Genomic DNA, 27,114 nt, shown 5'->3' with positions numbered 1-27,114 from the left:
ATTTGCTGTTTCAGCAGTGGATGCAGGGCGAGTATGTACCCGATGCAATATGTTACCGACTGTTGCTCGACCGAATATGTCGACTCGGGGTTGGGGAGACGGCAGTGCATCGGCATGTAGCCCCAATCTTATCAGAATCCGGCCGACAGCAGAAGACGAAGACCAGGCATGCGATTCTCAGTCTCTTATGGCGATTTGTTTAGGCCGGTAGTTGCTTATCACCCCTGCATCCTCTTTCCGGCCGGACCTTTCGACGACATGATATCGTGAGCGCCGAACACTCCGAAAAGATGTATGAAAGATAACCCCAGTGAGCATCAGTTCTCTGAACAGACAACACCTTATCCTCAACATTCCTTGCGGTACATTCAACATCCGCCACGTTTTTGCTACATCATGGCACCATCAAAACCCACTCAGGCGGCATCGGTCGCCATATTCTGCCCGCAAAGCAAAGCACCAGACGCAGCATACCTTGACCAACTTCGCACATTTTTGACACAACAACCTCAACTACGCAAGCTAGCGGACGATGTCCAGCGACTTGGCGAAACATGGGATATTCTTGCAGCACGCAGGCCCGACATTGCTGCGCTGCACCAAGGGCCAAAGTATCTACGAGCTCTACACGAATGGGTAGAATCAGGTGTGTCAGGGCCTGTAGCGGGTGCCATGTCTGGGATTCTTTCGCTGCCATTGTTGGTAGTTATTCAGACATGTCAGTATTTCCAGTACCTGCGGTTGACAGGGTTGGCGCATGCCGAATTCCTTCGAGGCCTAGAGACCGGAGGTGCACAGGGATATTGCGGTGGACTTTTACCTGCCATGGCTATTGCATGTGCCAAGGATGAGGACGAGGTAGTGCGCATGGCAGGGATTGCAATGCGTATCGCTCTTGCAGTGGGTGCGTATGGAGAGTTAGGAGACGATGAAAACTTACCTGGCCCAACGACGATTGTGCTTCGTCTCCGACACGAGGGTCAGGGTGATGACATAGCGAGAAAGTTCCCGGGGGTGAGTACTGCTCGGTGCATGAACTGTTGTACTTGGCTGACATGACTTAAGTCGTATGTTTCTGCCGTCACGGATCCGAAGACCATTAGCATCGTGGGCCCAGTACCCACGCTTGAGAAGGTTACCGCATATGCACGAGAATTGGGCTTGCAAGCTCAGGGAATGCATCTCAGGGGCAAGGTACACAATCCTGAGAATGCTGAGCTGGCACGGGAGCTGTGTGAGTTGTGCGACGAGATGGAAAACCTCAGACTGCCGCCGAGTGCAGAGCTGCAGGTTCCAATATATTCCAACATCACGGGACGGCGGCTTCAAGATTGCTCGCTCACACATGAAGCTGTTCTTACTATTCTGGCCTCACGATGTGAATGGTGGACACTGCTCGGTGAACTTGCATGCGCACTCCAGTCAACAGGCATCCAGTCACACACTTTTGCCATGTTTGGAATCGGTGACTGTGTGCCACTGATGCCTTTCCACCAGGCGAGACTCAAGGTGTCCAAAATCGACATCCATCGTACTATTCGAGAAGCAGAGCTCAGTGAGTACACATATCCAGAAGATGCCATTGCCATTGTGGGTGCTGCTTGTCGGCTTCCTGGTGCCAATAACATGGAAGAGCTCTGGGATCTTTTGGCGGGTGGTGTTTCCAAGGCAGAAGAAATTCGACCTGATCGCATACCGCTGCATGCAAGCTTCAGAGCTTCGCAAGATCAAAAGGTACGTTTCATGCCTACGAGAGGTGTGTAATTGAGGAAAAGACGATGGCGTACTGATGCAGGTAAACAGTTCACAAGCAAGCGCAAGTTCTTTGGAAACTTTGTCGATGAGGTTGATGGCTTCGACCACACATTTTTCCGCACCAATCCAAAGGAGGCTACTTACATGGATCCGCAGCAGCGCATCTTGCTAGAGTTGGCATACCAGGCCATGGATTCTAGCGGATACCTCAGGTCGCACAAGCGTGAGAACGGGGACAACATAGGTTGTTTCATCGGCGCGTCTTTCAACGAATACCTCGACAACACTTCAGCGCATGCCCCGACCGCTTACACATCGACGGGCACGATACGGGCCTTTTTGTGTGGCAAGATCAGTTACTATTTTGGATGGAGCGGGCCGGCCGAAGTGATTGATACTGCATGCTCGGCTTCGCTTGTGGCGATCAACCGTGCATGCCGGGCTATTCTAAGTGGAGAATGTGCACAGGCGTTGGCAGGAGGCATCAACATCATGTCTGGTATCAACAACTTTATGGATTTGGGCAAAGCTGGCTTCCTGAGCCCGACAGGACAGTGTAAGCCGTTTGACAAGAATGCCGATGGCTACTGTCGTGCCGATGGCGGAGGCCTTGTGGTTCTCAAGCTATTGCGGCATGCACGAGCTGATGGGGATAACATTCTCGGTGTTATTCCTGGTATCGCGACAAACCAGGGTGGACTCTCTGCTTCAATCACGGTGCCCCATTCGCCGGCGCAAATGACACTCTACCGGCGCATTCTCAAGCAAGCAGCGATGAAGCCAGAGCAGGTCTCGTACGTGGAATGCCATGGTACAGGCACGCAGGCGGGTGACCCGCTCGAGATAGCATCAGTGCGCGAGGTGTTTTGTGGAGGGGACCGGCAAGGCAATCTGCACGTGGGTTCTCTCAAAGGCAATATTGGCCATTGTGAGACAGCGGCAGGGGTAGCGTCACTGCTCAAGGTGCTCGCTATGTTGCAGAAGCAACGGATTCCGCCGCTTGCCAGCTTCAAGTCTCTCAATCCCAAGATTCCTGCCTTGGCACCCGACAAGATGGCCGTTGCCAAGCAGGTGGAAGCATGGGACGCGCCTCTACGTGCTGCATGTGTCAACAGCTATGGGGCTGCTGGAAGTAACTCGGCGCTGCTGTGCGTGGAAATGAAGCACAAGGGCGGTGGAGCAGCTGGAGAAGGAGTGGCAGCAGCCCGTGCGACTGCATGGCCCATTGTCGTCAGTGCAGCCAGCAAAGAGTCTTTGACGCGATACTGCCATGCACTGGACACATATCTAGCCAAGAAGACGGACGTGGCGCTCGGTGACTTGAGCTTCACGCTGGCGGAGCGGAAGCAGCGTCATCGGTTCCAGCTGGTGACGACAGCGTCCGACGTGAGCAGTCTTCGAGGCGTGTTGGCGAGCGGCCAAGTCGAAGCAAGCATGGTTGACGTGGCCCAGGCTGCACGCCCTGTGGTTCTGGCATTTGGCGGACAGAGCAAGCAGGTCGTGGGGCTGGACAGAGGCGTGTATGAGAGCAGCCGCAGACTGCAGGCGTATGTCGACGAATGCAACGCCGTGCTCGTTGACATGGGATACCCGAGCATCGTGCCGGCAATCTTCTCGTCGGAACCGGTCGACGACGTGGTAGTGCTGCAAACGGGGACATTTGCGGTGCAGTATGCGTGCGCCAAATGCTGGACGGACGCGGGAGTGCGGGTCGAGGCGGTCGTTGGACACAGCTTCGGAGAGCTCACGGCGCTGGCCTTTTCGGGCGCGCTCAGTCTTCGGAGCGGACTCAAGCTTGTGGCCGCGCGGGCTCAGCTCATGGCGGCCAGATGGGGGCCAGAGCGCGGGACGATGCTGGCCATCCACGCGACGCGCGACGTCGTCGAGCAGCTCATCTCCAGGGCGGGCGGCGGCGGCGAGCTCGAGGTTGCGTGCTACAACGCCGTGGCCAGCCAGGTGGTGGTGGGCTCGGCGGCGGCGGTGGCGCGTGCTGAGGCGGTGCTCGCGGGCGAGGCGCAGTTTGCCAGTGTTCGCAGCCAGCGCGTCGACGTGACGCATGGCTTCCACTCCAAGTTCACCGACCCGCTGCTCGACGAGCTGGCGACGGTGGCGGCGTCGCTGGCCTTTGGCGAGCCGCGCATCGCCGTCGACATGTGCGTGCCCGACGCGTGTGCGCACCAGAGCCCGGGGCCGCTGCGCATTGCCCAGCACACCCGCCAGCCCGTCTACTTTGTCGACGCCGTCCGCCGCATCGAAGCACGCCTGGGCCCGCGTTGCCTGTGGCTCGAGGCCGGCGCAGACTCGCCCATCATGCCCATGGTCAAGCGTGCCGTCGCCCAGCCGGCCCAGCACGTCTTTGTTGGCCTGCGCTTTGCGGGTGCGCACCACTCGGCCGCTGTTCTGGCAGACGCGACGGCTGCTCTGTGGCGCGAGGGAGTCGACGTCTCCTTCTGGCCGCACCTGGGCGGGCCGGCTGAGTCAGGGCTGAGTCACGTCTATCTCCCTCCCTACCAGTTTGTTCGCACCTCCCACTGGCTCCCCAATCTCGACCGTGCTGCTCAAGCCTGCGCCCACCACGACGCCCCCGCGAAACCCCCAGTCCAGCCAGAGAAGCCCCAGACGCTGCTCGTCGCTCCCCAGCAGCCCGGCTCGCTGACCTTCACCGTCAATATTGCCTCGAAGCGCTTTCGTGACATCGTCAGCGGCCATGCAGTCCGTGCTCGTCCCCTCTGTCCGGCCTCCATGTACATGGAGTGCGCCGTCATGGCCCTGCAATGCCACCTGGGCTCTCGCTTCAACAAGGCCTGCGCCCTTTCCTTTGAGAAGCTGAGTTTTGAACATGCCCTGGGCGTTGACCTAAATCGCCACGTGTCTGTCGTGCTCAGTGAAGCCGGTGAGCCAGGCCTGTGGAGCTTCCAACTGCGCAGCGCCCCCAAGTCGTCCACCACGCCCCGATTCTCTACACACGGCCGTGGTAAAGTCCGCCTCGGCAGCCCTCCAGCCCTGCACACATACAAACACCTGGTCGCTGAGCGCATCCAACATGTCTCCAACAAGCCCGGAACAGAAACCCTCCTGTCCAAGCGCGCGTATGGCTTGTTCTCACAGGTCGTCACCTACGCGCCCCTGATGCGCGGTATCCAGTCCATTACCATGGACGGCACTCGGGCTGTGGCCGCCATCAAAGTCCCTTCCCCTCCAGTGGCTCCTGATGAAAGCTCGGCCATTGGACTTTGTGACACCGTCTCCATAGACACCTTCATCCAGGTTGTCGGTCTCCTCATCAACAGCAGTGACGCTTGTATCCCTGATCATGTCTTTGTTGCCACTGGCCTCGACAGTGCTACCCTGTCCCAGGCCTGTGACTTTACTGCCGCTGACTCATGGACCGTATATGCTGTCTTTAGGTCCACTAGCGACACAACAGCCACGGGCGACGTCTTTGTCATGACCTCTGACGGCACTGTAGCCTTGACTGTCATGGACGTCGCCTTCACCCGGCTGCCCATAGCAACCCTCGAGAAGCTGTTGGACACGGCAAACTCTGCCCCTGCTCCCCGTAAGGATCCTGCTCCCCGTACGGACTCTGCTCCCCCAAAGCATGCTACGACGGCAGTTCCAAGTCGACATGCCGTGCCTGACTTGCTTCCGGCAGACGCCTCTCCCGCACACGGTTATTCTGAGAGCGAAGGCAGTGTCCCCACTCCACCCAGTGAGCAAGACGACAGTAGTCTGCGCAAAATGATTGCCATGTATACCGGTGTATCGGTAGATTCTATTGCTGCACAAGCCACCATGGCAGATTTGGGCGTTGATTCTCTTGCCGCTGTCGAATTCGCCGAAGACCTGCGCTCGCAATTTGGCAAGGACATTGAGTCGACCGACCTCCTTGCCAGCACTCTCAACGCCTTGTCACAGCTTGTCCTAACTTCAGTCTCAAAACCGCAGCCAAAGACCAAATCGGTCAAAGCTCATGTTGTCCAAATGGATCCTCTTCCACAAGTCCGCGCGGCTGCAAGCAGTGCTGGTCGGCAGCGCCTCCTGAAAATCGTTTCGGACGCTTGTGGCGCTCCACCTTCGGATATCAACGATTCGCATACTCTTCGCGATCTGGGTGTTGACTCCCTGGCCTCGGTAGAGCTGACCAGTGACCTTGAAAATGCCTTTTCTATTCAAATTGACGAGAGTGATTTGCATCTCGACTCTACTGTGGCAGATATCGTCGAATATCTCGGAATCGGCAATGAAAGTGAACAAAGCGCGGCGCCGACGCCAATCTCTACTTCCCCGCAACCTGCCAATGCTTGCTCAACGATTCCAGCGGCAGCCCCTCAAAGTGAATCCAATGCCATCCGCCAGCGCGTGATTCAGATCATATCCGATGCATGCGGAGCACCAGCTGAAGACATAGGCGAAGACGCTTTGCTCCGCGACTTGGGTGTCGACTCATTGGCAGCGATGGAGCTGAAGAGTGAGCTTGAGGACGAGTTCAACGTTGAGCTGGACGACGACCTCTTGGACTTGTCCGTCTCAGAAACTATCAAAAGCTGCGGAGGCGCTCTCACAGAGTCGGTCAATGTCCCAACCACATCCAGTAGCACAACTGCCAGCCGACCTCCGACATCCAAACCAGCCACCCCCAATCCCCCAAAGGTACCCGCTGATATGCCGAGTCCCTTTGACTCTCTTGTCGTTAATGAGAGGGACTATGCTGCCAAGGCTAGTAAATGCGGATTTCTAGACTTTGATGCTAAAGTGTCTTCCCGGCAGGACGAGCTAATGCTATCTTACATTGTCGAGGCCTTTGTAGAGCTCGGCGTCGACTTGCGCAAATTGAAACACGGCGCTCCATTGCCACCACTTGCTTATAGAAGCAAGCATGCTTATGATCGACTGATGCAGAGAATATGGGTCATATTGGACAAACACGGATTGGTCACCACAGTCGGCACATCACAACACGTACGAGGAGCCGCCAAATGTCCGCAAAGCCCTTCAAAAGAGCTCCTTGGGAGAATGCGGCAAGATTTTCCAGCTTACAATTGCGAGTTCTCATTAATGAACTTGACTGGATCTCAACTCGGGCAGTGCTTCGCCGGAAAGCAAGATCCGATCGCTCTCATGTTTAAAACACATGATGCGCAATCCATTATGGAGGACTTTTACCTCAACTCCCCAATGCTTGCCACTGCTACAGAGATGCTCGTGGACACCATCGTCGATACTGTTTCCAAGTCCAAAATCAACAACCCGGTCAATATTTTGGAGATTGGCGCTGGCTGTACGTATATATATGAACCTAATTCAAAAAGGGTGGTGACGTTTTGCTAACAAAGGGTTTTAGTCGGAGGGACGACAAGAAAGCTTGTACAAAGTCTGAATAGATTGGGTCGGCCTGTCAAGTATACGTTCACTGACATATCTCCCACGCTTGTTGGACGGGCGCTCAAGGTGTTTTCCGACCAATATCCATGGCTACAATTCCAAACTTGGAACATGGAACAAACGCCTTCCAGCACCCTCTGCGCAACAGGACCTTTCGACATTATCATTGGCACAAATTGTGTGCATGCTACTCAGGATCGCACGTCGACACTCAATCGCCTGAAGCAGTTGCTCCACCCCACGGGCTTTGTCGTTCTTTCAGAGGTCACAGAGATCGTTGATTGGTATGATATCACCTATGGCCTCCTAGACAGCTGGTGGTCCGACAAGGATGGGTGCTACCCACTTCAGTGTGCAGAAACTTGGATGAGATGTTTCAAGGATGCTGGATTTGCTGTTGCATCTCACTCGCAGGGTCCGAGTGCGGATCTGAACATACAAAAACTGCTCATTGCGAGCATGAGAAACGACATAGAAGCACCAAAGCGTGCACCTCTACGACCAAAGTTGGAAACAGTTGTCTACAAAACGATTGATGGTGTGGACATCCACGCCGATGTTTTCTTTCCGCAGCAGCCGCCCGCTACCGCCATGCCTCTTGGTACGAATTCCCAACAGTAACGCTAAACACTTGAGATCTATCTCCCTGACATGGTTTAATAGCTCTCATGATTCACGGTGGTGGTCACATGACCCTTTCTCGCAAGGCAGTTCGCCCCGCGCAAACAAACTTTCTGCTCGAGAATGGTGTTTTGCCAGTTAGCATAGATCATCGACTCTGTCCAGAAGTCAACATCATCGATGGGCCTATCACAGACACTCTTGATGCCTACAAATGGATGACAACCGCCTTGCCCAATTTGGCACGAGCTAAGGGCATTGTAGTCGACCCTGAACGAGTTGTAGTCATTGGCTGGTCCACCGGAGGTCAGCTTGCCATGACAACGGCGTGGACAGCCAAGTCTGCTGGTGTGAGACTACCACGTGCCATTCTGAGCTTCTATTGTCCCACAGACTTTGAGTCTGGAGATTTGGACAAGCGCCGAGCTGAAGAGTATCCGGAGAGAACAATGAAGTTGAAAGACATTATCAAGGCACTGCCGAAGAAACCCGTAAGATGCACCCCATTGTAGTTATACAGGAAACAAAAAAGCTAACAGTGTTTCATCTAGCTCACCCAATACGACGGTAATGGGACTGATACTACTGGCTTAGGCTGGGTCCGTCCGGGCGACCCCCGCTCTGAGCTCGTTTTATCGCTTTTCAAGGAGGGCAATGGCCTCCCTCTTCTCCTAAACGGCCTTCCTAAAGACAGTATTAACGAACATGACTCATCTGACGATGATTCTGAGGAGGATTCTGAAGACAGCGACGAGGAAGATGTTGAGGACGATGATGGCTGGCTTCACACCCCAGATCCTGAACGTGTGGCAGCCATCAGTCCGCTCGCGCAGCTACGGCGCGGCAATTACAATGTCCCAACTTTCGTCATACATGGTACAAATGACGAGATTGTACCTTATCATACCGCTGTCACGTTTGTTGACGCCTTACGCAAAGCTGGAATCGAAGGACAGCTGCTTACAGTCCAGGGAGCCAGGCATATTCATGATGTCACCTTGAAGTCTGGCACTAAGAGATGGGATGAAACGGTTGCTCCAGGCTACGAGTTTCTCTTCGAGAAGCTAAGATGCTGAGGTGAATGAGTTTAAGATTTCATGATGTACGGGTCTGCTTCATGTACATATGGCGTACTGGCGCTTGGGATGCTTCCAAAGGTTTGGTCTTTGTTTTCACGAACTGTACACATGGTAGTGTAAATACCCTTGATTTAGGTCATTATTGATCTCAAAGAAGAACATTCGAAATTTTTCAATATGCATATTCATCATCATTTGCGAGGCTTCCCTCCGACAATCGGAGTTTTCAATTCTACCTTCATAGGTTCATCAGACACGCCTTGCTTGACCACTCAAATTTCCTCAGCGCATAGCCCATTTCCCCTGTCTACGTACCTAGATGATTTTTCACTACAACGAGCTACACAAGTTAACCACTAATTTTATCTCCCTATTTCTTCGTATGGGTGATTGTAATCCGAAAGACTAATGTATGCACTTCATCGTGATACGTACGCATCGAGGTAGCAAACAAAAAACGTTAGCCCTCTACTTCACCCACTTTTCACTGCATGTTGCATCGCATGCAGCTCAAGTCTTTCCGAGAGTCCAACCAGACCCCATACCCTTCATTGTCCCCGTTCCTACAATGGACATTGTTAGAATGCGCCGCGACTCAGTTTGAGGAGTCGGCCCGTCGGTCATTCGGTCGGCCACATAGTATTGTTATGTGGTGCGAATATACATATGCACCCGTAACTCGGCGACTTCAACGGTTCGGCCACTATGAAAATGTGACCGATTGTTGGTTCATGGGTTCTTTGGGGAAATTACCGGGGAAATGGTTTGTATGCATAATCAGGTGAAATGAACAAGGATGGTCTGGTGGACGATTTGTCGGAAGGAGGGAGGGTGTTGTCGACGAGTCGGTCTGCAAGAGGTTGAAAGAATGAGATTAGTTGCGACGATACTACATGAACCGTTTTGGCAATGGACACATGTGTTGAGTAGGCTCTTTGACCTTGCAATAGTAGCACTTGTATCAATAGCTAGAATGAAAGTGAACATGGTAGCCACTGCGCTACTAATGCTCGCTTCAAACAGACTTTCTCGGACACCCAAAGAACGATGTTAAGAGTCTGTATCAACTCGCAAAACTCGCAAATGACCTCTCAAAGAGATATCATTTAGCATTCTTCATACGTCATAACAACAAAATTGTCTAGTGGCATACTACAAACCCAGCTACAACCAACAGTCGACATTACCATAACCTCTGGTGCAGTTATAACTCCCTGAGTTTCATACGGAGGTTTAGATCTGGTTTCTCCCGCATTATGAACACTCGCTGCTTGTCGAGGTTGAAATTATCATCAACGAGCTGCCACTCAAATTGCCACACTAGACGAGCCAAAATGAGCTTCATCTCCGCCATTGCAAGGTTTTTGCCAACACAGTTGCGTGGCCCAGTACTAAATGGCTGAAACACGTTTTTTCTATCATTTGAATATGCTAGTGGCGCATTGGGAAGCCAACGCTCTGGTGCGAACTTTTCAGGGTGTGCAAAGTTGCTGGGGAGGTGGTAGGCTGGCTGTTGAGAGACATTGACAATTGTCTACAGAAGGGTAGTCAGTACTCGGGTAATAGAATCCACGCAATGCGATGTATTGATCGTGGTAATTTAGGAAGTCTGCTTACATTTTCCGGTATAGCATGTCCTGCAATAACTGCACCACCTTTGGGGACGATGCGCTGCAGACCGGCTGGAACAGGTGGGTAGATACGCATGCCCTCATTTATAGTAGCCTGCAGCATCTTCAACCCGCCTACACTTATCATATTGATTTCTTCCTGCTTGGTGAATGCGGCCGTGATTTCTGCGCGTAGCTTCTGCATCGACTCTTGGTTCTTTGCCAACAGATACATGATTCCACACAGCGCCGTCGCAACAGTCTCACTCCCACCAATGATGAAAAGACTTGCGTTCGATTCCATTTCCTCGACACTCATGCCCTTTTCATCGTTGTGTCGCAGGATATAAGTCCAAAAGTCAGATCGGTGCGGTTGCTCGCCAGCCGCCAGGCGTTTGTGTACCTTCTCAGCGCTGAGCTTGATATGCTGCATACGCGCCTTGATGTCCTTCTTTGGCAAAAGGGCAATTATGAAGATCGTGAAAGGCTTGAACAGTCTGGCTGCTCCAAATAGCGAAAGCGCTTTGATGAAGGGGAACAGGAGCCCAACCCAGGGGTGGTATTCTCCGTTTGACAAACACCCAAACGGCTCGCCGAATGCTAAATCCCCTACAATATCAAATGCGGTATACTCCAGCCAATTCTTGATATTGATCTCAGTCGTGGAGTTTGCAGCAAGTGCACTCGTCAGCTGGTCAATGTACCGCATTACAAGGCTCTCTTGAGCTCGCAGGGCCTTGTCGCTAAATGCGTGGTTGACCGTCCTTCGTTGTCGTGAGTGGTCTGCGTTGTTGGCTGACAAGAGATGATCAACAGTCTTGTGGCTGCGTGTCATGCCCCACTTTGCAAAGTTTCGGTTTGGTCCATGTCCGTAGATGTCAGTCCACGCTTCGGCTGCAGTGAAGGATACCATATCCGGTGAAATACGCACTGCCTCACCATATTTGGCGTGCAATGAAGTGAGATCGTGTGGCAGGTATCCGCTGAGGATTGATCGAGCATGGGGAATGTGCGATACCGCGCGGCTGATGGGACCTGGGATTGATTTCAAAGGGTGGAATGTTACACGATATATGGTGCGAAGTACTAAAAACGATGACAGCTAGATGTGGTAAGTCTGGGCCTTCATAGGATAGGCTCATCACTCACAAGACAGGCAGCTAGCAACCATTTAGGCACAGTTAACGTCTCGACAGGTTGAATTATCGCCATTGTGGCTCATTCCGTTGATGTTTAGTGATCGGTCTTAACTATTAATTACAAAGTCCACGTTTTCAGAAGATTGATGATATAACTACCACCTTCGGCATCGGCTAATTCTGAAAATGAAGGCTCGGGTACATATGTATGTACACGACTACTTCCAGAATGTCATACCGTTGCGCCAAACAAAAACATTGAGGGTGGAGATTATGGTGGAAACCTTACAGGGTTCTCAACTACAGGTATCCGTAACAAGTGGATGGCCGCCGTTAACCTTCACCGTTATGTTACCTGCACTTCTGACAACACCTGGTCTCATCACCAAACATATCATCATTTTCTGTGTTTGAAGAGGTCTCAAAACATATAAAATTCTTTCTCAGATATACAGCCTAAGATAGCCTTTAGGGAAGTTCAGGATAAATTTCCTGTAAGCGCGCACGGAGCTCGCCCAAGAATTTTGTATTGGCTTCTTTCATCTCGGACGACTTTGTGTTGCCGGTTAAACTATATCAAATCGTTTGTTAGTTTTGCTCCAACTAATATTTTGATCATTTTCGTAATATACATACTCTCCGCAAACTTTGCAGTCCATCAGAAATGCACCGTGGCACTCCTCGCCTAGTTCTGGCTTCACACCAAAGACGAGAGTGCGGCTGCCAACTTCAGTGGACCGCGCAACGATTCTTATGATAAAGCGCCTGATGACGCCAGCAATCCAGCTTTCATCATCGCGCACTAGATCGCTTTGGCACAGGCCAGGAGTCAGGCAGGTGATGAGTACGTTTGACTGATCGGACAATGGGTATTGTTGCGCCAAGTCACGCACTACCCACATCAGCAGAAGTTTCGAGACGCCGTAGCTGTGATTCATTGTTAGCCAGTGTGCAACAAGAATCACTATGTTAAGTCAGATTTACCGATTGCTCATATCTGCGTGCTCTTCTGAATTGAGTGCCGTGAAGAGACTGCCTGGACGGGACTTTTCCTTCAAGGGTGCAAGAAATTGGAGATCGCTTCCCACAAAAGCCAGTCTTCCTCGACTTCCAGTTTTTGTTGCAGATTCTTGAAGTTTGGGGATAACAAGATAACCGAGAAGTGCTGGACTGATAACGTTTACTGTTATTTGACTCTCGCATCCTTCAACAGAAGTGAATTTGCTGGTCATGATACCCGCATTCTGTATCACCGCATCCAGGCGGTTCAATGTCTTGATGCGCTCACCAAACTTCTTCACTGATGCGAATTTGCTGAGATCCAACTCCCAAACTTCGACATTGCTTGTAGGAAGGGATAGTGCAGACGATATCTCTTTCGCAACTTGTTCGCCTTTTGAAACATTGCGCACTGCAAGGATAAGCTTCGACGCCCCGAGACGTAGTACATGTTTTGCCGCTTCGTATCCAAGACCGGATGTAGCACCGGTTACGACGACTGTTTGGCCTGAGAAATCGGATGAGGGCACCGGTGGCTTGACAAAGAACTGAGAGTGAAGGATTGTAGTTGCGAAACCCATAGTGATGCAATTGGTATTCCGGATATGGGGGCAGATGACCCCTCAGCTTGGGGGGCCTGGAAGTTGTATAGCATGGCGATTATTGGAGAACGTTTATCTCCGTGTCTACTATCTCCGGCACCACGCGCGCTACTTTACAAACACCTATCTCCGTATGCAGACTGCTACTAATACTTGCTGGGGTTGCTAGATGCAGCGACCGAATCAAATGTACCCGAAACGGACCGACACGCCCGACTTGTCCATTGCGAACCACGAACTAATGATGTTTTGTATATATGATGCATTAGGTATACAACGTAGTGGTATCGTTGACTATCATAAACACGACTGTGCTACACTACGCAGGGATCTTAAACAAAAGAAAGATGGCGACCGTCCTTCCCTCAAACACTGCTACTCCCGTGGGAGGCACTTCAAAGTACTTTGACACCGATGCACTTGTCGACGGCTCAGCACCCAAAGTCGCTAACAGTGCTGGCTTCTTTAATGCTGCTGTTGCAGCCAACCATGTAAGATTTGCAGCATCCAGCGGCCCCCCTTCGAAAACATGGCTGATTTGGATCATTAGAATCAAGGTGCTGAAGAGCTTGCGCTATTGAAATACGTATACAGCCGCCCGGATCTAGAACAAATACGCGGCAACCCAGATGCAGTCTGCAACGCCATCGACGACTTCGCTGCCACGATCCCACGAGGGTTAATGACCATTGGAGCAGAGAAACGCGAGTTCATAACGAACCTACTTACTGCTGCCGAGCCTGCACCAACCCTGTTTCTTGAATTCGGTTCCTATGTTGGCTACTCTGCCATCTGCCTTGCAAGCGCCATGGTGGCCAGGGCTGGCGCTGGACAGCGCGTTCGCTATGTGTCATTCGAAAAGAACCCCATAATTGCAGCTGTTGCTGCCAGTCTCGCCGATTTAGCAGGTTTACGAGACGTTGTCACCATACATGTTGGCTCGGCTTCGGAGTCGCTGGCACGACTCGTCAAGGAGGGAACAGTGCCGAAAAGCAGTGTTGACTTCATGCTTCTAGATCATTGGAAAGATTTTTACATCTCCGATCTGCAGCTGTGCGAAAAGCTTTCCCTACTCAAATCTGGCACTGTTGTGTTAGCAGACAACATCGTCTTCCCTGGCGCTCCAGAGTATCTAGCGTATGTCCAGGCGGGTAAGGCGGAAGCCTCACTAGATGGATTTAGCTATGCGACGAAAACGGCAGATTTCATTCTTCCTTTTGGCGGCCCGGTGAGTAGCAGACTTCTCCTGTTAAGATTCTTACTGAAATTAATAGGATCAACTCGCCATCTCCAACGTATCTTAGGCTACTATGCCTTGCTCATGTGAAGCCATGAAACGACACCATGACCTTGAAGATACTCAATTGTTTTATGTGTGAAGATTCATAGCTTGACCAAATAACACGTCTTACTCATGCCACCTCTCCCTTGTGGTACGCATTCAAAATGCTAGTACCTCCTTGTGACTTAAAGCTACCAAATATTGAACAATATATGAAGCGATAGTTTTGCAGCGGTGCTCCCGAGGAAACTCCTATTCATTCAGCTGCTAGCACCCTTGTTTTAGGCCTCATACAGAATCCACAGACTTTTCTGTTATCTGGCGATATTGCGATAATGATTTCTCGGTTATATTTAGTGCGTCCGTCCTGGATTTGATTTTTTGTTATTTTCATGACAGTAGCCTACTGGACACATTCTACAATTTCATTTGCACTATACTAGAAAAGTCACCTAGAAGACCCAACCCTCACCAATAAACTGCAGAGAAGATCTATCGTCCATCATTTTCATCAGCTCTGAAACGCGGAAAGAGTTTCCTTGCGGCGCCGCATTCAATGGAATGCCGCGCTTCATCTTCCATTGCTGTGTTGTTGATGTTATCGATTTGAGGTCTGATAGTTCCTTCGCGGGCGAACGGGAAGTCGCTTCCGTATAATATGTGATCCGCACCGGCAAAATCTTGCAACAGCTTAATGGGGGTCTCGAATCCCGTTAATGCAAGATCAAAGTAAAAAGATTTTGCTTCTTTTATAAAATCTTTGGCTGTTTTATCTTTCAGTCCAAGGTCGGCTGTTTGGTGCGCAACTCTCGTTGCCATGTATGGGAGGGTGCCGCCACCGTGAGATAGAATGATCTTGCAGTTCGAGAAGTCACGAACAACGTTGGACGTGATGAGGTTTATTGCTGTTCGGGTTGTCTCGTGAGGAAAATCGATGATAGGTCGGGGAATAGTAGGGTCAGATGGGGCGCCCCAAGTTCTACCAAAGGTTGGGTGAATGAAAACTACTGCGTTACGACTATTAAGTTCCTCCCAAAGAGGACGGAAGTTCTCGTGGCCCAAGTATTTGTCGTCATAACTCGATAACAATGCGACTCCGTCTGCCTTGAGTACGTCGAATGAGTAGTGCACTTCCTCTAGGCAAGCGTCAATCTGAGTGAGTGATGGCACGGATGCAAAGAAACCAAACCGACGTGGGTGACTGGCCGAAATCTCCTTAGCGTACTCGTTGACCAACCGGCATAGTTTTGTGGCTTCATCGGCAGATGAGGCGAATGCAAGTCCTGGAGCGCTCAAGGATAAAATTGAGACATCAATACCGTTGCGGTCCATGAATTGTAGGTCCAGTTCCACATCCCATGCTGGTAGCGTAAGTCCCTTGGGAATTCCAGCCGCGTTTTTCCATTCTGCCAAAGAAATCAGTTCTGGTCTGAACAAATTATCATAAACAACGCACTCTGTACGTATTCAGCCGGAAGCATATGATGATGAACGTCAACTCTTCCCATCTTGATTTTCGTTATTTTGCAATGCTGTGCACATTTTACGGGTCTTCACGGAGCATAAATTGTTGTTGGGTACAAACACTTCGGCCTAATTCTGCATTGACACCGAACCAGGGCCGCTCCATATCTGCCCGACTCGTGAACCCTCACCGACTTAGTCTATTATCAAGATGCAGCACCTGTTACCACGGGCCAGGCAGTTAAATAATATACTGTCATCGCCCCAATGAGTGATTTTAACAACCGCCGTTTACAAACATGGCAGCGCATTTGGTTTTCGCACTACTCTGCTCTGTCAATCTGGCATGGGCAGTGACTCCAGGAGAAATTCAAAATTACCTCAAAACTCAATTATCCTCTAGCTCGGAAGTTGTACTTTCTAGTTCCCCGGCCTACGCTACCGATATCAAGCAAAGATGGAACGCCTATGATGCGCCGTCCTTTGTTGTGGGTGTAAAGCCTGCTACTGCCAATGATGTCGCGACTATCGTAAGTTCAAACATGTCTTACTTACCATTATTTCAACTCTAATGCTAGCTCGAAGGTGCGTTATGCTTCGAGCAACAGTATTCCGTTCATGGGAACAGGTGGCGGCCATGGTTATACCACAACTACTAGCGCCCTGAAGAACGGGATCACCATAGATCTCAGTGGTTTCAAGGGGGTGTCAATTAATTCTACAGCAAGCACAATGACTATTGGAGGCGCTGTCACTTTCGGAGAAGTTTTGAATCCCGTATATAACGCTGGAAAAGAGATACGTAGGTCGTTCTTCCTGAAATTCTTCAACATGGCACTGACATTCACTCCTATCAGAAACCGGATCCTGCTCATGCGTTGGGATGATTGGTGCTACCATAGGTGGCGGCATCGGCGTCTATCAAGGTCTTCATGGCTTGATCATAGACGCACTCCAGTCGGTGACCATGGTAACTGGAAAGGGAGACATTGTTAATGCATCACTTTCCGAGAATAGCGATCTGTTTTGGGGTATCAGAGGCGCCGGACAGAACTTCGGTCTTATAACCTCTGCTACTTACATACTGCATGACCAGACCAACCACGGTCAGGCTTTGAACGGCGATTTCCTTTTCCCAGTCAGCGCGAATGCTACTATCTTCAATATCCTGAAGTCGTTTGCCGGGAATCAGCCCGACGCTCTAGCCCTTACCAGCGCCATACAATACTCGCCTACTTTGAACACGGTTAGTTTAAGATGTCAAGGATGACTACAGGTCACTTACTTAATTAATAGGTCGTCATAATGGTCAACGCCGTGTACGTAGGTGCAGAAAATGATGGAAGAAAGATCCTTCAGCCACTACTCTCAGTAAAAGCTCTACAGTCCAATGTGACCATGATTCCATACAACCGTCTTATCCTGGAAAATCGCTTCGGTGTCGATCCTCTCGGTTGTATCTCAGGTCTTCCTCAAGCAGCATATGGCATGAATTTGTATCAATACGATGTTGCAACCTACCAGAAAACGCTTGCTGCGTATATCGACTTCTATGCTGCAACCAATTTGACGACATCCTACATGGTCATGGAGATGTTCCCTACTAGGATCTCGCTCAAAACACCAGACCAAGCGACAGCATATCCGTATCGAGCCACAATGGCATATTTGTAAGTCTCAGTAGTAATCGCTTGCACCCGTGTTTACTAGCAACTAACATTTCTGTAGATTTATGAGCTTCAGTGGCTTCACAACAGATGCACAGACATCTGCGATCGCGAAGTTCGCAAAAGAGATACGTGGAAGTTTTTCAAAGCTCAATGGCGCAAAGGGACTCGAGGTCTACGTTAACTATGCACATGGCGATGAAGGTCGTAATGCTTGGTATACTGCAGCAAAACTCCCTAAACTTGAGCAACTCAAGCAAAAATGGGACCCACAAAATCTCTTCAATTTCACGAACGGTTTTGCTTACTAGAAAAATCAAGGTTTTTGTTTACTGCACCATCCGAGATCTTCAAGAGTGGCGTCCTCGTCAACGCAACATCAGCCGATCTGAGCCGCAGATTACTTCCTTCGCTAACTCTCATGCTTAACCTCTTCATAGTACTATATTCCTTAGCAACAATCTCAATAGATTATCCTGCTGTTAATTTAAATCTTCTGTACCATCTACCTATTATTACTCCATATGATACTGTGGCAATGCGAGCACTTACAATGATTGCTAACCCAAAAAGGCCGTCTAGACGCGGCTCACTGAAAGGCTGTAGTCTTATTCAATTTATATTATCAAATCTTCCCAAAATTCAAGCATCTTCATGCAATATCCTTCAGTCAAATATCAAGACGTGATCTGTCGTTCACCTTCCATTCACATTGATTTTTCTTCAATCTGCAGGATACCATAGCAAATATGGGTTTAACTTGTCTTTCGTCTACTGAAAGAATCGAAATTAGGCGTTCAGAAAAAAGCTGTTCAACATTACGTAGTAGCTCAGGAAACGCTATGCACTCCCTGATGCTGGTATATGTCTAAACGCAATATTAAAATGCTCGATCTTTGGGCCTGCCGCCCACCACTACAATTTCCTTACATTACAACGCAGGCTAATGCTGCAATGAGCTGGCCAGCCGCCAAAGTGGTACCTATAACGCCTATTCTTGTTGCTCCTCGCGATTGCGTTGTGTATCTTCTGCTTAGTCTTTGTCCGATTCGTATGGAAAGCGCTTGCAGTTCCTTTTCGAGATCGTGCAACCTTGATGCCACAGTCTCTTGGGGTGTGAGGCTAGAAAACGTGTCGGTACTGGAGATTCTCGAGGTTTCGCTGAATGGAGGTGCCAATGTATGTACGTTGGCCGTCATAGCTTTCTCGCCATCTCCGTTGTAGTCATATCCTCGCTCAAATTGTTGCACAAGATTCTGTGCAGCCAGAAGGAGAGTTTGATCATCTCGTTCTATGATTTTCTCCCACTTCTCCCGGATACCTCCGAACGCTACTTTAGTACGCTCAATGTCTTCTTCAACCAGTCGGATGTCTCTAGCAATCTCAGATGTGGCTTCGCTAAGCTCGCTCAATGCCTCTCTTCTTCCAGTACTAGCAATCTCATCCATTTGTCTATGAGCCTCATCTGCCATTATCTGTAATGACTGATAGCGTCTATTCAGGTCTTCATATAGTGTCTGCCCAGCTTCCGTCTCGTATATCATTCGGTTCTCATCTACCAACTGCCGCTGGAATCTCAGTGTAAGTCTTCGGTTCTTTTGAACAATATGATGAAGAATCTTCAAAGCATCAATCTCGACAGCTGAAAGCCTGACTAGTTTACCACCGTGTTCGATAACATCGTGGCGAATCTTTTCATAAAACTCTTCATGTCTCTTTTCGGCCTTGGGCAGGTCTTTCACAGAAACCATGTCCCACATCGTTGTTGCAAGGACCACTCCTTTGAATGCTTCCGTGCCACACATCTTCTTGAAAGCATCTAATGCTCTAACGGCAGTGCCTGGAAGACGGTTGTTCGTGATACAATGGAGATATATGATACCGCTAAGTCTGATGTCTCTTTCATGGGCAGCTGTTAACCAATATGCTAATTCCTGCAATACCTTGCCATCAGACTGCCGACTGTCATTGAACCCAGGTGTGTCCAAGAGATGTACAGTACGGCCTCGAATTACTGTAGTATGTATCGACACACGACTAGTACCTATTTCGTGTCAACTCATGTCGGATGAGGGGGTTCGGGTTCTTGGATCTTACACGAGAACAGCCCATCGCTCGAAAGGCGTTCTGGCGGTTTAGTACAATGCTCGATAAAACTAGACTTCCCAGCACCAGTCATCCCCATAACTGCTATGAAGATGTCATCTGGGCTATCCAATTTTCATCAGCCTCTGTTCTATAATCATCATGAATAACATACCTAATAGCCTGTGAGACATGATTCACCATAGCGGTGTCCATAGGAAAGTGTGCTTGAGCCAAAACAGGATCTTCAAATTCCTTTAGATTACATCCAGTTATTGTCTCCAGTTACTGTGTAACATCAGGTAGCGTGCCTGGAGGTCGCTTGGGCGAACTGCATCTATCTCTGGGACAAGGCTGAATCTCGCTTCCTATGTGTCTTTAGGATTTCGCCAATCAGCAACTTACACGTCAGAACCGCCTGACCGGATGGCTGCACAACGGTTCAGGCGCGAATTTTGTGGCTTGAGCCTAATGTATGCACTGCGCAATCCTACACTCGCTTATTAGGCTACAGGAAACACCACGAAGCGGCATAGACGACATACCCTGGCCACTTTAGCGTCACCTGTGGGGACGTGTACCATCAGCGACTTGCGCAGCCAGGCTCAGAGTTCTCCCATCTATCACAACAACTGTTCAGAAGTTTTGGACATGAATAATTCGAGTGATTCTGTCATCCGAAAGCAGAGTGATGATGTGCTAGATATCATGCAGCTATCGCAACAGCATTACAGATCCCAGCAGAATGCCTCATCATCTGAGTACGTCGACAGCATACATGGGCCATTTTCATCACGCTGACCGAGCATTTAGATCGATAGGGATTTTGGTTATGGGTCTCACCGGTGCTGGCAAAAGCACATTCATTTCCCAGCTCACCAATCAAGACGCTGAGATAGGGCATTCGCTAGAATCATGTAGGTTTGGATAAAGTCTCCCAATTTCGTGGTCTCACGTTTACAGGTACCACTGATATCATTCCCTATGAGTTCCGTAGAAGTGATGGACGGAAGCTTTATCTTATTGACACACCAGGGTTCGATGATACCAGTACAGACTATGCGGGGGTTTTCAAGAAGATTGCATCCTTCCTCTGCACACTAAGTGATCTCTTTGGAAGCAGACTTACCATTGGCGGAATGATCTATGCTCACCGAATCACTGATGTACGAATGTCAGGATCTTCAGTCAAAAGCCTACGCATTTTTGAAAAGATTTGTGGCGAGCATTGCTTCAAGCATGTCACAGTCATCACCACCATGTGGAATCTGATCAAGACCCAAGAAGCAATCGATGCAGCAACGATACGCGAAAACACATTGAAAGAAAGAGCAGAGTTTTTTGGCACGTTGATAAGAGCTGATGCTCGGATGGAGAGGCACTACGACGAGGACAGCGCACGACATATCGTTGAAATGCTGGCTGACAGGCAAAGACATTTTTATCTGCAACTACAACAAGAGATGAAACAAAGCAGAACGATGACTTTAGATAAAACAACCGCAGGGAAATACATGGAAGGCGAGCTGGATAATATGCGCAGGAGATATGAAATGCAAAAGAAAGAACTGGAAGAGAGTGCAGAGGAGTCCAACTATGACGATGATTTCAGGAGCGAAGTTTTAGAAGAGATAAGGGACTGCACAGTTACAGTGAACCGACTGAAAGCTGATCAAGGCAGTCTTTCTGTGACACTTGAAGACATGCAGCATGAGCAAGCGGTATGGTTTACGAGAAAGCATGACGATATACTTCGGGATAGGATATCAGACGAACAGTCTACCCGAGTGACCTATGAGCTTCAGCAAAAGGTTCTCAAATTGGAAAAGGAAAATAGGCGACGAGACGAGAAGGAAATTGCTCAGAACGAAAAGATGGAAGAATTAGAGGAGCGTAACAAAAGACTTGAGGCTGCTCAGAAGGAACTTGAGGATCAACAAGCTTTGCGAGAACGTGTAAAAGAAAAGAGAAATCACCAGTTTGATTGGGTAGGAAGAATGCGGGCATTTCTCGCATCACCTGCAAAGGATCTAAGGGAGCCAGTACCAATAACGCGCCGTGCGGACTCAATGCCCTTAGAAGCAAAAACATCAAAAAGATCAGCCACAAAGCTCACAAGGGGTCGAAGTCAGTCCAGGAACGGCCAAAACGGGAAAGCGAACGCCAAAAATATGACCCATGTTGAGGAACAAGACACAAAGTCATACTACATGTCTCTAAGTTCTCAAAACCAACATAATAAGGGATATGATCAGGTTCATCAACTGGGATACGATGTAGTTGGGATTGTGAATTCAAATCGTCCCAAGCATTCACAGCACAGATCTCTTCCAACTTATACGCCAATAACCCCAGGCTATGCAACTGGCCAAGTTCAATCACTGCCTGGGCAGGTCATTATCGATCCGTACGGACTGAAACGCACTATACCTCCATCTACAGGTTCTCTCCCGCGAAGATATGATGATACCACACATACATCCGTCTGGCAGTCTCCACTTCAATCTGGCTCATATCATGACAACCAGTATGACGAACTGACTTCGCGCGGTCGTAATCAGGCAAGATAGACAAATCATGTGACGACTAGGCTGTTTTCAATCATCTAATATACGATTTTAGCTTCGTTGCTAGTAGCATTTTCCAGTGTTTTTCATAGACAAAGATGATATGTATACCACAAGAACCGATACATCTTGCCTCTGCTCTTCGCCGTATTTCTCGAGCTGACTCGCAGAAATCAATAAGAAACGCCTATTGGAGCGATATTACGCATGTTATTGGCTATAAGCTGCGGGAAAGGTTTCCAACTTAGTCGTTTTGTGGCGCAGCGAGGTGCATGCACTGCCCCACTTGGGGCAATGCACATTACACGAACCGCATTATCTGCGGTTGAGCTGGCGCTCGCCGGTCAGCTCCTTCAGAATGGCTGCCTAGCAGGAACACATATGGTGGATTGATCATGACGCTGGTTTGTCGCCGTTCATTTGTACAAATAACCCTATCTCTAATTAGTGAACCCATCCAATTACTAATCCTGTGGCTTGCATACAAAAGCGAACAGCACAGCCCGGCTCTCAGATGTGTAATGCTGGTCATGGTGTTTGATCATGGCACGCATGCATCATATATGCACCTGCAGTTCCAGCTCGTATAGCCCTAGTCATGCATTGTTGCCTTCTAACATTGCCTTGCAAGGCCGACTTGAATGCTGCATTCACATTACGAGGTTGCATTTATACGACAACTTCTGACTACCTTCTTTTCATATTTTCTGTTAAACATTTTGGTTGTATTGCGCAAACATGACAGCGGACAGAGGAGGCAGGGTAGACAGTCCTCATCGTGAGGAACTTCATCTCCCGAATCTCAAGTACGACCCTGCACCCCCTGATTAGATTTGCATGCTGACTGTGTCTTGAGGCCCAATGATATCATAATCGCAGTGATGGGTATTACCGGCTGTGGCAAGACAACGTTTGTGAATCTGTTTGCAGAGACGCCCCTCGAGGTTGGTCATGGATTGGACTCATGTGGGAGACGCTATCTTCAATTCAAGTCATTTTTCTAAACGTCTCAAGGCACAGTATCAGTACAAGTGGCAACTTGCAAAGCCGAAGACGGTACAAGATTCTACCTTGTCGATACTCCAGGATTCGATGACACATATCGCTCTGATTCCGAGATCTTAAGAGAAGTCGCGCTTTGGCTTAACAAAGCACACGTGTCAAATGTAAAGCTCGCGGGTATCATATTCCTTCAGAGAATTTCAGATTTTCGAGTCGGCGGCAGCGGCATCAAGAACATCAAGATGTTCCAGAAATTATGTGGAGAAGATACCCTCGCGAGCGTAGTCTTGGCTACAACAATGTGGGAACAAGCCGGCGAGAATGCCGGAAAAGAGAGGGAAAAACAATTGAAAAGAGAGCCTCAACTGTGGAAGAAGATGATAGATCACGGCAGTAAAGTTTATCGCCATGACAGTGGAAAGGCTTCGGCGACCAAGATCATCAACTACTTAATAGCCAGAAAGCGACCAGTCACACTCGACATCCAACGCGAAATGGTTGACCAAGCAAAAGACCTCGTTGACACAGGCGCAGGAAGCGAGCTAGCTTCAACAGTGGAACTTTTGATCAAGAACTACGAAAGAAAATTGAAAGATCTAGAGAAGGAACTAAGGCTGGCGCGAGAACAGCATAACAAGGAAGATCGGGAAATTATAGAACAAGCCAAGAAGGAATATCAAGAAGGTCTTACAAAGCAGCGACAAGAAATGGTGAACCTGAGAATCAGCTCAGAGCAGTTGATTGAGGACGCGAGGAAACGCTTCGAGGAGCAAGAAGAAAGACAGAGAGAGAACATGAAGCTTTTACGGGAAGCCCATACTAAGGACCTTGAGCAGCAAAGAATTTTGGTACAAAAACAGTTTAGGGAGCGATATCTGCGGGATATGTCGAATGCAGCATGCGTAATGATGTAGATACGAACGGAGAAATGAAATTTAATCATTCTTTTCATTTTTTGTTTCATGAAGGATTACTAGTAACCTGATTAATGGCGTGCGGCTGTTACTTCTGGCCTTAGCTTCAAGCATGATGAGAAGAAAAGTCTATGTAGTGTGTCGCTGTTTTGGCCCTTGGAATCTCGGCATTGATCCATAACTTATGATAGGGTTGGCGTATTTGTTGCTTCAGAATGAAGCTACTGGGAGTCTGTTCCATTTTGATCTGAGAAATTCATTAATTATTTTAATCATGGTCTTGATTAATCTTCATATTTTTAGGCTTGGGATAGCAGTACCGCATATGTTGTAGAAATAGCGAGACGAGGATGCTGTACCAAACCTAATAAGTCTTAAAATCGTCTTGGTGCTATCCACAGAGATAGCTTTATGCATTTTTGAGTGCAGTATATATGTTTCTGGTATTATAGGCTTGAAAGAGATTTGAGTGTGAAAGTATTTGTAGGATTGTTTGATGGAATATATTCGAATTGTGACAATACAAGGCCTACCAATACATGAAAATGGTAAAATAAACAGCATTCTGTTTATCGGTGAAACGGGATTCGATTGATTCAGGCACATTTGCAGGTTGTCTTTAGAGATTTCATAAAGAATGGCATTGTGCACAGTAGTAGAAATGCGAGTCCACAGGTTACAGTAAGCGAAAAATTGTATTTAGAACTTCGAGATTGCAATAATTGCACACAGCGCAATAAAATTAGATAAATACTGTCGGATACAACGAGCGGACGAATTTAGGCGGAAACTACTGATCTACTTCGTAAGTGGTGTCGTAAGTGCCTTTAGTTTGTCCAGTCACGCAACGCCATGTGGGGCAAAGCGGAGGAGCTTGCCATTGGCAAGGCCGAGGTAGATTGGGTATGAAATACCAAAGATGTCTAATCTTTAACTTTAATGCTTTTATGCTTCGTACGTTCCGAAGCACATCTCGATTATTCCAAACATCATGACAGACTCACATAAGCGTGTCGGCCTGATTGGTCTTTCAGCAAAAGGGTTGGTGTTAAGCACCGAAAGAGAAAGATCCGACACACGGAACGGCTAACATAATAGATAGCACCTGGGCATCTCAATCCCACCTCCCTTACTTCCAAAAGACCTCCAAATACAAGATTACGGCCCTTCAAAACAGTTCGCGATCCGCTGCTGAAGCAGCAGCTAAGAAGTACTCCTTGGGCGGCGTCTCGACACATGACAGCCCGACCTCGATTGCTCAAGATCCAAATGTCGATATTGTAGCTGTCAGCGTCAATGTACCTCAGCACTACGATCTCATCCAGCCAGCACTTGAAGCAGGCAAAGATGTATTTTGCGAGTGGCCACTCGCTCGGAACGCTGCGCAAGCTGAAGAGCTAGTGAATTTAGCGAAGAAAAAGGGAGTAAAGACCTTGGTCGGACTACAAGCGCGTCAAAGCCCGTCTATTATTAAGGCGAAGGAAATCGTTAGCTCTGGAAAGTTGGGAAAAATCCTCGGAACGACAATGTTCGGCCACGTGAGTGTATCCATTTCTCAAGCAGTACTCATTTCTAACAATCTATTAGGGCTTAGTTTTCGGAGGAAAAGTAATAACAAGCCAACTGTATTCACTGCCTATTGAAGCGGGAGCTAACCTATTGACTATACCTTTTGGTCACGCCGTTGACGCATTGTGCTATGTTTTGGGTAGTGAATTACAGGGTATTCTTGCTACCCTGTCCAACAATTTTCCCGAGGTTGTTCATGTCGATGAAGATGGCAAGCCGATTGAAAAGCTTAAAAAGACAGCGTATGACTTTGTCAGCATTACGGCGTCGCTCATAAATGGTGGTGGCAATGTCGCCGTGACATACGCCCCAGAACAATCCCGCTCTGGACATAACTTCTACTGGCAAATCGTTGGCTCGGAGGGTACTCTGGTTCTTGAAGGGGGCATGAGCGGCCATGTTCAAATGTTCCAGCCATCTGTCAAATTGGCAGTCGGCGAGGGAGAGCTTAAGGAAGTCGAAGTCGAAAAGGCAGATGACTTTTCCTTCAGTGTGGGGAAAGCCTGGGACGCGTGGGCCGGCATTGGGACGGAGAACGGATACAGTACCACGACCTGGGAGGAAGCGCTCGTGAGGCATAAGATGATTGAAGCTATTTATCGCAGTGCAGACAAGGGCACGCGTGAGAACTATGTTTAAGCTTCATTAATATCTCTGGCCAGCGCTAGCGCAGGAAGCAATGCACCTCGGTTGTGGCGCATAGTACTAGTAACGAGCGCTCCTCTAAGTATCTTGGTCGAACTGGGACTTCCCATCAACACAAAACCATCATGGAATACTTCTACTAGGGCCCTAGCTGCGAAATTTCACTCTCTACAGTATAACATAACTAAGTTACGTCAGATCCACAATTGTTCTGACCAATCTGGGTAATAATTGCTGTTCACAGCCACCAAGCCTTCTATTTGCCCGCTTACAAGCTTTTTCTTACGTTATAGTTACCATCCCATCGCTCATTTTTCCAGTCAAGCGCCTCATGAGGGTATGATGTCACACAACCAAGTCAGTTTACACTGCAAAGCAAAGCATGAATCATCCGTTTTCCCGTGATGGGAAAAATCAGACTGGCGCCCTTGCGCCTCCGAGCTTCCATGATCTGTTCTCGACTATTACATACAAACTGTACGTCCTGGACCGCTTTTTTAAACTATTGATAATTTAATTGATCTCTCGGCATCCAAAAGCTTGTTCATCCTAGGGTCTTGTTACAGTCTAGGCTGTCGAATCACTGGTACTCCATCAATATTTGGTGATAGTGGTTGCCGCTTTACGCAAGACCAACATCTTGGGGCCGCCTAGAATTTCCATCGACTCGAGGAGAGAGAAAAACAGCCGTACCCAGGAATATCCAAAACTTCATCATTACTTTTACAC

The 27,114-nt window shown here is 48.9% G+C and overlaps 10 protein-coding genes across 10 annotated transcripts; 6 read left to right on the top strand and 4 right to left on the bottom strand.

The window, feature by feature from the left end:
- Positions 1-49: 49 nt before the first annotated feature.
- PSV08DRAFT_377130 (uncharacterized protein) lies at positions 50-7,761 on the top strand (the record flags this gene model as incomplete). Its single annotated transcript, XM_014218092.1, has 5 exons — positions 50-210; positions 312-1,014; positions 1,066-1,734; positions 1,816-7,036; positions 7,100-7,761. 5 exons carry the CDS (start codon positions 50-52, stop codon positions 7,759-7,761), a joined length of 7,416 nt encoding a protein of 2,471 aa, XP_014073567.1.
- Positions 7,762-7,808: 47 nt separating this feature from the next.
- Positions 7,809-8,997, top strand: PSV08DRAFT_377128 (Zn-ribbon protein; the record flags this gene model as incomplete). Its single annotated transcript, XM_014218093.2, has 2 exons — positions 7,809-8,252; positions 8,313-8,997. 2 exons carry the CDS (start codon positions 7,809-7,811, stop codon positions 8,835-8,837), a joined length of 969 nt encoding a protein of 322 aa, XP_014073568.2. The 3' UTR covers positions 8,838-8,997.
- A 1,047-nt stretch (positions 8,998-10,044) lies between these two features.
- On the bottom strand, positions 10,045-11,662 carry PSV08DRAFT_168061 (cytochrome P450; the record flags this gene model as incomplete). The annotated part of the gene is made up of 3 exons (XM_014218060.1): positions 10,045-10,374; positions 10,458-11,552; positions 11,600-11,662. The coding sequence occupies 3 exons, from the start codon at positions 11,660-11,662 to the stop codon at positions 10,045-10,047; spliced, it is 1,488 nt and encodes a 495-aa protein (XP_014073535.1).
- On the bottom strand, positions 11,641-13,184 carry PSV08DRAFT_358555 (uncharacterized protein). The gene is made up of 3 exons (XM_014218094.1): positions 12,574-13,184; positions 12,226-12,516; positions 11,641-12,160 (listed from the first exon to the last, which is right to left on the bottom strand). The coding sequence occupies exons 1-3, from the start codon at positions 13,167-13,169 to the stop codon at positions 12,058-12,060; spliced, it is 990 nt and encodes a 329-aa protein (XP_014073569.1). The 5' UTR covers positions 13,170-13,184; the 3' UTR covers positions 11,641-12,057.
- A 353-nt stretch (positions 13,185-13,537) lies between these two features.
- Positions 13,538-14,808, top strand: PSV08DRAFT_194163 (S-adenosyl-L-methionine-dependent methyltransferase; the record flags this gene model as incomplete). The annotated part of the gene is made up of 3 exons (XM_014218078.1): positions 13,538-13,681; positions 13,741-14,418; positions 14,758-14,808. The coding sequence occupies 3 exons, from the start codon at positions 13,538-13,540 to the stop codon at positions 14,806-14,808; spliced, it is 873 nt and encodes a 290-aa protein (XP_014073553.1).
- A 156-nt stretch (positions 14,809-14,964) lies between these two features.
- Positions 14,965-15,980, bottom strand: PSV08DRAFT_367801 (uncharacterized protein; the record flags this gene model as incomplete). The annotated part of the gene is made up of 2 exons (XM_014218070.1): positions 14,965-15,878; positions 15,929-15,980. 2 exons carry the CDS (start codon positions 15,978-15,980, stop codon positions 14,965-14,967), a joined length of 966 nt encoding a protein of 321 aa, XP_014073545.1.
- Positions 15,981-16,235: 255 nt separating this feature from the next.
- On the top strand, positions 16,236-17,914 carry PSV08DRAFT_169625 (uncharacterized protein; the record flags this gene model as incomplete). Its single annotated transcript, XM_014218095.1, has 5 exons — positions 16,236-16,466; positions 16,522-16,738; positions 16,794-17,182; positions 17,233-17,606; positions 17,674-17,914. 5 exons carry the CDS (start codon positions 16,236-16,238, stop codon positions 17,912-17,914), a joined length of 1,452 nt encoding a protein of 483 aa, XP_014073570.1.
- Positions 17,915-18,373: 459 nt separating this feature from the next.
- Positions 18,374-19,788, bottom strand: PSV08DRAFT_194162 (P-loop containing nucleoside triphosphate hydrolase protein; the record flags this gene model as incomplete). The annotated part of the gene is made up of 2 exons (XM_014218071.2): positions 18,374-19,647; positions 19,701-19,788. 2 exons carry the CDS (start codon positions 19,786-19,788, stop codon positions 18,530-18,532), a joined length of 1,206 nt encoding a protein of 401 aa, XP_014073546.1. The 3' UTR covers positions 18,374-18,529.
- A 551-nt stretch (positions 19,789-20,339) lies between these two features.
- PSV08DRAFT_169272 (P-loop containing nucleoside triphosphate hydrolase protein) lies at positions 20,340-24,171 on the top strand (the record flags this gene model as incomplete). Its single annotated transcript, XM_014218096.1, has 5 exons — positions 20,340-20,449; positions 20,502-20,605; positions 20,652-22,241; positions 23,087-23,221; positions 23,270-24,171. The coding sequence occupies 5 exons, from the start codon at positions 20,340-20,342 to the stop codon at positions 24,169-24,171; spliced, it is 2,841 nt and encodes a 946-aa protein (XP_014073571.1).
- A 921-nt stretch (positions 24,172-25,092) lies between these two features.
- PSV08DRAFT_358550 (uncharacterized protein) lies at positions 25,093-26,656 on the top strand. The gene is made up of 3 exons (XM_014218097.2): positions 25,093-25,212; positions 25,274-25,709; positions 25,759-26,656. The coding sequence occupies exons 1-3, from the start codon at positions 25,163-25,165 to the stop codon at positions 26,377-26,379; spliced, it is 1,107 nt and encodes a 368-aa protein (XP_014073572.1). The 5' UTR covers positions 25,093-25,162; the 3' UTR covers positions 26,380-26,656.
- Positions 26,657-27,114: the final 458 nt, after the last annotated feature.

Source organism: Bipolaris maydis (assembly GCF_028858645.1).
Source record: "Bipolaris maydis strain C4 unplaced genomic scaffold PSV08scaffold_1, whole genome shotgun sequence".
NCBI lineage: Eukaryota > Fungi > Ascomycota > Dothideomycetes > Pleosporales > Pleosporaceae > Bipolaris > Bipolaris maydis.
The sequence above is the reverse complement of the archived record's forward strand: the minus strand, read 5'-3'. Positions and strand labels throughout refer to the sequence as shown.

Excerpts from the sequence above, each read along its gene's own strand:
- PSV08DRAFT_358550 (XM_014218097.2), top strand. The coding sequence starts at position 25,163 with ATGACAGACTCACATAAGCGTGTCGGCCTGATTGGTCTTTCAGCAAAA. Across the intron at positions 25,213-25,273 it reads ATTGGTCTTTCAGCAAAAGG|CACCTGGGCATCTCAATCCC; the intron begins GTTGGTGTTAAG and ends CATAATAGATAG. Across the intron at positions 25,710-25,758 it reads GAACGACAATGTTCGGCCAC|GGCTTAGTTTTCGGAGGAAA; the intron begins GTGAGTGTATCC and ends ACAATCTATTAG.
- PSV08DRAFT_358555 (XM_014218094.1), bottom strand. The coding sequence starts at position 13,169 with ATGGGTTTCGCAACTACAATCCTTCACTCTCAGTTCTTTGTCAAGCCA. Across the intron at positions 12,517-12,573 it reads CACGCAGATATGAGCAATCG|CTACGGCGTCTCGAAACTTC; the intron begins GTAAATCTGACT and ends AATGAATCACAG. Across the intron at positions 12,161-12,225 it reads GACTGCAAAGTTTGCGGAGA|TTTAACCGGCAACACAAAGT; the intron begins GTATGTATATTA and ends GATTTGATATAG.